The 9,791-nt window shown below is 41.7% G+C and overlaps 1 protein-coding gene across 1 annotated transcript; it reads right to left on the reverse strand.

Annotated features, from left to right (window-relative positions):
• Positions 1-411: 411 nt before the first annotated feature.
• LOC148010219 (protein NRT1/ PTR FAMILY 5.10-like) lies at positions 412-6,737 on the reverse strand. The gene is made up of 5 exons (XM_087672892.1): positions 6,600-6,737; positions 3,386-3,404; positions 3,071-3,288; positions 2,361-2,941; positions 412-2,005 (listed from the first exon to the last, which is right to left on the reverse strand). The coding sequence occupies exons 1-5, from the start codon at positions 6,735-6,737 to the stop codon at positions 1,189-1,191; spliced, it is 1,773 nt and encodes a 590-aa protein (XP_087529018.1). The 3' UTR covers positions 412-1,188.
• Between the last annotated feature and the right edge of the window lie 3,054 nt (positions 6,738-9,791).

Genomic DNA, 9,791 nt, shown 5'->3' on the forward strand with positions numbered 1-9,791 from the left:
TTCCTTTGCCCTTTTTCCTCTATTTCCAATATTCATGAAAGTTTTACTGGTGAGCTTGCGGACATAGAAAAGGAAAATGTCAAATATTGGACAGCTAGCAAGTATCCACAGCAAATACAGATGCAGTCAGAATAGCAAGTATACAAGCAAATAGTATTCCAGCTTTGGCCTTTCAGAGTCATGTGAAGACAGTTGTGCATTGCATACATGTCATACAGCCTTTACTCTGTCTGCTGAGTGGTCAAGGCATCTTCTACTCTTTTACATTCCATGCTTCTCACACTGTACACAAAAAAAAAAAAAAGTGCTTGCGAGTACACGTTTTTCCTTGGCTGCTTGCTTGCATGTAAGCTCCTGCAACATTTCCATGTGAGATTTGTTGAAGCATTATATTTAGTGGAGGACTCTCAGTCTGTGCAGACTTGGTTTTAATATACCCTTGGCAATTATAAGCTTTTTAGATCTTTTGAGTACTAAGTTGCGAGTGTTTCTCCGCCCCAAATGTACGTCGGGCTGACGAACTGCCCAAAAGTGCTAACTTTTTAAAGTACTCCAAGACATGCATAAACCTTCATTCACAAGTCATTAGTACTCATATTTTGACTTGTGTTTTGTTGGTTACTTTCTCTTGATCACAATACCAATCGAATACTGTGACTACTTTGATGAACAGTCTGACATGTGCAATTCTATTATTGTTGATTCATTATATCCAACTGTTTGATCTATGTTATGAATGCACTTAATTCTCTCCTGTTTGTCCTTCATTACAGAACTTACAAGGGTGAAACTCTTAACAGTAGTCTGAATAAATCCAAGTAATTTTTGGAAATAGTGGGTTGCCAATTGTTGCTTCTGGTCAGGTCATTACATGCTTGTAACAATATAGACCATGTCAAAGGACTCTCAAAGGGCTATACAATAATTCATTTGCAATAACATAGACCATCTCAAAAGGCTAAGGGTTCTAGAAGAACACGTTTACTCATCGCAATATCAGGTTTTGGCCATTTTACTTGTATGCTGATTTCAGAAATAAAGGTATATAAATTTATTTTTTCTTCTCAAGCCTTGATTTTTGTGGTTGATGTGAAGTTCAAATTTTCCAAAACCTGGGCTATAATTCCTCTAAAAGATGACAGAAGGCTACTTGTTGACTAGAGACTAGCACTCAAGAGATGGTGAAGTTTAGTCCTCTGCTCGCTTATAGGTGAAACGTCTAGCCACAAGAACATACACACAGAAGTTTGCCAGGCTAAGAATGGCCAGGAGCCAATAGAAGTAATCAAGATGGCACCGGCTCAGGTTGTGGACAAACCATCCTTTGCTTCCCTTACGCTTAGTGATAGCTTCCACAATGGATATGAGAAAGCTGCTGAGATAGGCACCTGCTCCGCTAGTGAGCAAATAGACTGCCATACCTAAGCTGCGCATGGTATCTGGCACCTGATCATAGAAGAACTCCTGCTTGCCCACCACAGTGAAGACATTGGACACACCCAAAAGGACATATTGAGGCACAAGCCAAAAGACACTCATGGGGAGGGATGTGGAAGGTTTGTCAAGGAGGCCGTTGTCCCTGGCCACCTTCAGGCGTGCCATCTCCGTGCATGCTGCAATAGCCATGCAAAGGGTGGTCAGGAACATACCCACGCCTATTCTTTGGAGCAGGCTGATACCCCTCTCATTGCCTGTTATCTTACGGGCTACTGGAACCAGGACCTTGTCATAGAGTGGCACAGTTATCAGAGAAGCTACAGAGCTGAAAAGTTGTAGGGAGGCAGGAGCTATTTTGATATTGGAAATGAACCTTCTGTTGAGCGTGCTACCCTGCCTTGTGAACAGAGTGGTAGCCTGTGCATGGGCAAGTCCATACACAAGCGTCGCCAATACAACAGGGACAATCCTGAGCACCAGCTTCACCTCCTCTACCTGTGTGACAGAGCAAATCCTCCAAGGATTGGTGCAGGTTGGGTCGTGGATGACAGCTGCCTTGTCCAGGAATCTATGTAGATCCCAACAGATAAATCAGAAATGGATGATAAGTAGCATGCACAAGAAGCTTTTGACATTTTCTCATGTGGAAAAACGGGCCTATTCTCCCTTGTTTTTGCCTATAGTCTTCAACGTCATGAGCTTCTACTCGTGAGGCACTGCAGGTAGGTGCGGTTGGGGGCAGGGGACTGCCGCCACAACCACACCTAGCTAGGTATGCAATTCCTTCCTTGTAGAAGCTCATGATGTTGTCATAATTCACAATGTGGGAATTATAGTGAGAATTTGTCTAAAACTTCTTGTGATGGAATTGATTAATGGAACACTCATGAGCAGAAACTGTACTACAACACTATGGAGCTTACCGGAACTGCTGCGTGTGCAGTAGCCGCCGTCTACCATGCCAGAGATGCTCCTCATTGGACAACTCGTAAAGCTGGACGGAGCTGTGTCGAGCGGGATCAACTTTGGTAATATGGCGCTTGCGAATGCTGGCCACAAGCACCTGTGCCATGCGTGTGAGAGGGCTTCCGCCAGGAGGCTTGCGAATGTAGAAGCGCTTCCCTGCAAGAAGACTGAAAGTGGCAATGAACATGGCTCCGCATGGGATGCCGAACCCAATGCCCCAGCTCACGTCATCTTCAATGTACACAAGAACAGTGGAGGCGAAGAGGCTGCCGATGGAGACAGCAAAGAACCACCAGTTGAAGAAGGAGCTCTTCCTCTGCCGCTGTGATGCGTCTTTCTCCTCGAATTGATCTGCACCAAATGCTTCGAAGCAGGGGTTGGTAGCACCCAAGCCAAGGGAGGTTATGTAGAGGGCAGAAAAGAACACACCCAACTGCATAGGTGTGGCATGTTCACAAGAGGATGCTATACTGCCCTTGAGGCAAGGATGGGGTCTTAATGCAGGCAATGAGACTGCGAGTGTTATTAACAAGAGTCCCTGTTATGGAAACAGTAAGCCAATGTTTAATTGTAAGTAGAAAGCATGCTGTCATCAAACCTGTCATTGACTCAATGTTTAATGGTATACCGAAGTCGCAGCAGAGGAATGCTGCCACTGACTACTCACAATGACGTAGAAGATGCATCCCAGCAGGCTAGTTGCATATCTTCCAAGGTATGCATCCGCAAAAAAGCCACCCACGATGGGCACCAGGGCATTGGTGCCCTGGAAGTTGTTCACATCCTTGGCTGCAGTGGCTGTGCTCAAGCGCAGCTCTCTGGTGAGATAGCTGACCAAGTTTGAGGCTATCCCATGATGCGAAAACCTTTCTAGAAGCTCCACCACTGCAGGCAAAGAAGCAGTTTTGATGAACCCTGAAAAACCTTATAAGTAGAGAGAGGTGCACAAGACGATAGGAGTGTGGAAGTGGGGAAGGGCTACCGATGTATGGTAACAAATCCTGCTGGGAATGACGAGGTGAACAAGTGAGTTATATCAAATGTATAATTAATTGTGTTGCTCTATGGACTTTGATTAATCCACAAAGGCAAGCAAGATTAAAAGCTTCCAGAGAGCAACACACAAACACGCATTGTGACTTGCAACTAGGGTAGAGGGGCCAATAAAGTAGCGCCCTCCCAAAGGAAAACACACCCCATTCCAATTGAGTGACAATTTTACAAAAAAGATGTGGTTTTTTTAATCAAACAATTGAGCCTTGTAAAATCTTTTATATTTTAGATTTTGTAAAACCCTAAAGCAATGCATCCGCGAATGTCACTCTGTTAGCCCCTCATTGTCCCTCTTTTATGAATTTGTCGTTTGTAACTAAGACTACTTGATAAAAATATCAAAATATCTTAATATTTTTTCTTTGAGCTCTATATAATATAAATAGTTTGATCATTAAAAAACATTTATGCAACCCACTTAGAAATTTTTTTTTTAATAATGGAAGATTGTTAGATGACAATCTATTGGCCCCTTTACCCTATTCAAAGTCCATCCACAAATGCAAGTAAACCTAAAGGCTTAGAAAGAGAAACACACAAACGTGATTCGCGACTATTACCAAATCCCTTGGGAATGATTTTAGGGGGGAGTGGAGGATGAAGTGAATAAGCGAGGTGGCACTAAATGTGTAACGTAAGTGCTCAGATGTATGAACTTGGATCAATCCACAAAGAGAACTGAGCCTAAAAGCACAGAGAGAGAGAGAGAGAGAGAGAGAGAGATGCTTACACAAGATAAAGGAACATGCTCTCCATCCTCCCGGGGATCTCATGGCTCTCTCCCACTGACCGACTTTCTTGAGTCTAGACAAGTGAGAGAGAGAGAGAGAGAGAGCGCGCGCTGCCACGTTTAAATGGGACCATTGATCAATCACGATCAGCTCACGTGTTTTTGCCCCAGCAGTCAAGATCAAAGGATGGCAACTGTTCCTCGATTCCTTCTCATCATTCCTCTTAAGTTTCATCGCCCATGGGCTGGAAAGAGCTCAATTATGAGTAGAGTGGCGGATGGAATGAAAACAGAGCTCAATTATCAGCCGAGTGGTGAGTTTCGCCTGATTAGACAGCCACACTCAAATCAGTGAGAGCACCAGGAATCCTTGACTATCCATAACGCTACGCATGCCCCCGTCTCTCCCTCGACTTTTGAGCATTTGAGCAGTCCCCTGGGCCCTGGTCCTTGCAACCAAAAACGAAAATATTCGCCATCTCCAACGCACTTAAGAGCGTACATCTATTATCTTTACGATGAGCCCAAAGTCGACACAAGACAAGACACGATCTACCACCTCCTTCACATATATTTGTTCTTTCTCTCTCCACCATAGGGTTTCTCTCTCCACCGCCCTATGAAGTTATCTTCTTATTTTATTAGTATCTTATTTTTGCTCTAGGATCTGAAAGCCCCAAACCTTCAAAGGGTTTCCCAAGCTTATCCTTTTTTTAAACATAAGTTTTTTCAATGAAAAGCCCCTCCCTTCTTTTCTTTCTCATGTGTTATCTCTCATTTTCTATTCTCTCTCTCTTTTTTCATGAAAGCGCCATCCTTTCCTCCCAAGCAAAAAAGAAAGAAAAGGAGGGGAACAAAAGGAGAGGGAAAACAGAGAGAATGAGAATTATAAAGAGAGAAAATATAAAATTTAAGAGAGGAAAAGAGGAGAAAGGGAGAAGAGAGACAGAGGAGAAAATAGGAGAGAGAAAATAAAAAGAAGAGTGAATTTGAACACATAGAATTATAGAGAGAGGAAAGATAACATTTAAAAGAAAGAGAAGAAAAAAATTTAAAGAGAAGAAAGAAAAAAGGAAAAAATAGAAGAGAGAAGAAAAAGAGAGAGGGGAGAGAGAAGAAAGGCAGGGAGGAAGAGAGAGAGAAGAAGAATAAAAAGAAGAAAGAGGAAAAGAAGAGAGATGGGAAAAAAGAGAAAAGAGAGAAGTCTTTTTAAAATTTAAATATTTTTTTAAGAGAGAGGAAGGGAGAGGGGGAAAGAGAGAGAAAAGATAAAAGTTAAAAGAGAGGGAGCGAAAAAAAAAGGAAAATTAGGAGAAAGGGGGTAGAGAGAGAAAATAAAATATTAAAAAGAGAATAAAGAGAGATAGAGATTAATTAAAAAATTGGAGAGGGAGAGAAGGAAAAGAGAGGAGAGATGGGGGAGAATAAAAGGAGAGAGAGAGAGAGAAGAAAAGTAGGGAGAGAAAAAAGGAGAGAGAGCCAAGAGAGAAGAAAAAATAAACTAAAATAGAAGGCAGAGAAAGAGAGAATTAGACAGGGAATTTGAGGGGAGAGAGTAAATTAAAAAATTAGAAACAAAGAGAAAAAAGAGGAGAGAGAAAGATGAGAAATGGATTGTTGAGCGAAGTTGTCGTGTGATAGCACGGTAACTTCACTCGCATTCCGTGCGCGCGCAAAATGCTAGTGCTTAGTTTATGAGAAAGTGGTTACATTCACAAAAAGAAACCTAAGAAAGTGTAGAGAAAAAACAAGGTCTTCTAAGTTCTCGTTCAAGAATTTGGGATATTTTAGTTATGTTATGGCCCAAAAAAAAATTTGAGTTTATAAAATCTAAGAAAAAACCTACAAATTGTCCAAGTTGAAGGTTTTCCTATAGGCTCCAAAAATTGTTTTTCTAGAACACTCACCATGCTTACTTCAAATAAAGGAGCTGTCATGTTGTGTATCTACATATATGTATAGATATGCATGTACGCACTTCTCTCCAACAAGAATGGAATTGAGAGCATCTTGATCTTAACCTAGCAAAAGGAAAGCTTTATGCTTCCTTGGGCTGAATATTTAAAAAGTGAACGCTCAGATTGACTTGGGGAAAAGTAGATATATACTTAAGACTCGTAGGAACTGTTGGATAAGTCTATCATGCATTTTAGATATTTCTCTCATTGGACAACCTAGCCTTATCTAAGTCATTTTCTTGTTTCTTTCGATGAAAATCTATTGAGTTGAAAAGTCCACTTTACTTTCAATCACATGGCATTTTTTTAAGTGGTGATTTGTTCTTTGGTTGAGTTGGTTTTCCATTTTCCATCTTCTAGGTTCATTTCTCTTCAAAATTTACATAATTATATCTATATTTCCATGTTGAAGGCTATTTTGTTTTCATGGCGGAGGAGGGGGATCCACTAGCTACCTCTTTGACACATTCATCATGCTCTAAAACAAGCAGGGCAAACTCCTCCAAGAGAAGCTTCTCAGGAGTCCTCGATATAAGAAGGTTGGTGTAGAGGACATCAAATCGGGGAGGTGGTAGTTGAGTCAAAAGAATCATGGTTGTATCCTATAAAGAGCATTCTACAAAGGGATGCAAGCTTATCCCTCACATCCTCTAGCCTCTCAATATGATCCTTCAGGAAAGAAGAGCCATCAATAGCGAGCAACCACAATTTCTTCTAAAGAGTAATTCGATGGGCAAATGTCGTCTGATGGTACAAAGAAGAAAGCTTTGTCCACACCTCTGCTACTTTCTTTGCAACCTACATACATGCATTATGACAGAATCCTGCAAGCTCATAAAGAGGAAAGATTGAGCACTAGAGTTGAGCCGATCTCATAGGGTTGCATGATCCATCAATGGTCCTACTATGGGATCCTCCACTAGATGGGGAATTGGGTAGTTAACAATCTCCCAAAGATCGAAGGTATCAACGATACACTCCACCTTACATGACCAAAGCGAGTAGCTGTAACCATCAAGCCAGCCTTCTTTGGGCAAAGAAGGAAGTACATACACTTATAGAGGGTGCCATAGATGGCATTCTAAGGCGAGCAGAACGGGCCTTTTGTGAAACATGGAGAGAATGAGAGGAGAGGGATCTCGTAAAAATGGACTAAGTGACCTCCATTCTTCACGATCTGTGCCATAGTCTTTACGATGATCTTGGCGTCGTTCAAAGGAGCGATGAGAATGCTCCTCATCTATATCATCAAAACTGCAAAATTGGTTGTAAGACATCTTCGATATCATACAAGAAACCCACAAGAAACCTAAATTTTGGCTACAGGTAGCCCCAAAATAGGGGGAAATGGCTATAGGATTGTGGAAAATCAAAGTGGAAGAAAAGATTAAAGTGTGCACAAGAGGGAGAGAAGAGCTCACAAGTACAAGAACAAGTCTTGCTTATTCAGCTACTCAAGAAAGTACAACTTGGGTCACTCTCACTCAAAGGTTGATGTATACCCCTGGGCTGTTTATATAGCCCCAACTGGGTACTAGGGCTAGGGTTTCCCCTTTCCCTCAGGACTATAAATTAGGCTACAAAAGATGGCTATAAGTAGAGAGTTTACAAGACTTAAAAGAGTCGATCTTCAATGGATTAGGAGGCAAAGTTAGCCTCCAATTCCTTAGGTAGTTATGGAACAATGGGACACTTAATATGCCTAGTCTTTTTGCATTTATTGCACTTTATTTTTTCTAGGTACTTCTTCCAACAATTACTTATAATATGCCATTTTTTATGACAAAAGGAGCACTTTGTAGAAACTGTATGGACTAACACTTGCTCATGGGAAGTAAATACTGAAGTGCCTTCATTATGGTTCCTTTTATCTTCATCTAGACATGAATGGATGGTACTTACCAAATATGGATTCGGGATAGTGGTAAGGGTAGTAACAAGGGTTGGAAAGACCTTCTTTACAACCTTCAAAAGGATGACAATGGCATCTTCATAATGAATTGGTGCTTGAACGGAGGCCAAATGTACCATGAGCCCCTTCATATGTGTAATAAACTTACTTAGGTCTTCTCCTTATTTATACTTCAAGCTAAAAAATTCAATATTTAGAAAAATCTTGGAGTTCTTCCCTGTAGCATCATAGAGCCTTTTAAGCTCATCCCATTTCTCCTTAGTTGTGGAGAGTTGGTCAATATGATGAATTAGGGATTCATCCAAATGAAGCATGATGATGGCTTGAGCTCTTTCATTGTCTTCTACATCAAGGGAATTTGATGGATCAATAACTTTGGCCCCTTTTATGAAGGGCCAGTAGCCCCATTCCATCATTTTGTATTTCACCAGGACTTGCTAGGGATGTAAATCTTTTCCATTAAACTTGCGGGTTTGAGGCCTTACATCTGTATAAGCCATGGCCATAATAGAAAAGTCTTACCTATTGCCCTAGGCAATGGCAGTGTCTAGTCCTTTACAGGTGGCCAAGTACGAACCAAATAACAGAATTGATAGCCCTACAAATGATAACCAACTTTAAAACTATAAGGATAAAAAAGGTTGAAAATCATATATATGTAATATCTCAAGGTAAGATTTTGGAGGTCCTGTCCTTCAGATAACCCTTGATGGGCGTCCGCCACCTATAGTGTGCAGTGGCGGGTACTGTCAGTGTAGTAATAGATGGGTGGCTAGGCGAAGGCGCTTTTACCCCCAATAACCTCCCACTTAAAGGTGAATCTGCCCTAGTGAGGAGTGAAAAGGAAAAAAGAAAAGAGAGTACAATGTACACATGTACAAACAACAAGATGGGAAAAAACGTTATCTCATCCAATGCCCATCGATCTCCTGAGGAAGGCAAAGCGCTTAGTAGTGAGGCTTTTTGTGAGCAAATTTGCAAGATTTTTGTCATTGGAGGTCTTGACAACGTCAACAGACCTATCCTCCACAACTCCACATATGAAGTGATACCTCACCTCAATGTGTTTCATCTTCGCATGGAAGACCGAATTCTTGGCTAGCTGAATAGCACGCATAGAATCCAAATGCAGTGTAGGTATAGTATCAATCCCAAGGTCATGAACCAAACGACCCAACTATATGGCCTCCTTGCAAGCCTCAATGGCTGCAACATATTTGGCCTTACTGGTAGAGAGAACCGTACACTTGTGAACCCTTGACATCTAGGAGATAGCACCTCCAACATAGGTGAATACATAGCCATAAGTGAACTTCCTACTATTTGCATGTCCTGCATAATCAGAGTCTATGTACCCCCACAACTCCTATATCCTGGTTACCATAGCAAACACACACATCTGATGCGCCCTTCAGGTACCTCATGATACCCTTCATGGCATCCCAATGTTTCCTACCACGTGTAGCCATATAGCGTGCCACAACACCAAGTTCAAAGGCAATATCTGGTCAAGTGGCTTCAAGTGGCTATCATGGCATACATCAAACTGCCCACAGCTGACGCATAAGGGATCTTGGCCATCTTGGCCCTTTGCTCATCTATCTGTGGACAATCGGCATGTTAGACCTTCATATAATAAGGTAATGGACAGCTAATAGGCTTCACGTCTTGCATGCGGAAACGCTCAAGGACTTTATGAATGTACTCCCTCTGTGAGAGGTAGATGTAGTCCCTG

The sequence above is a fragment of the Lygodium microphyllum genome, chromosome 30, assembly GCF_053477565.2.
Source record: "Lygodium microphyllum isolate KBCC chromosome 30, Lygodium_microphyllum_v1.1.10, whole genome shotgun sequence".
Taxonomy (NCBI): Eukaryota; Viridiplantae; Streptophyta; class Polypodiopsida; order Schizaeales; family Lygodiaceae; genus Lygodium; species Lygodium microphyllum.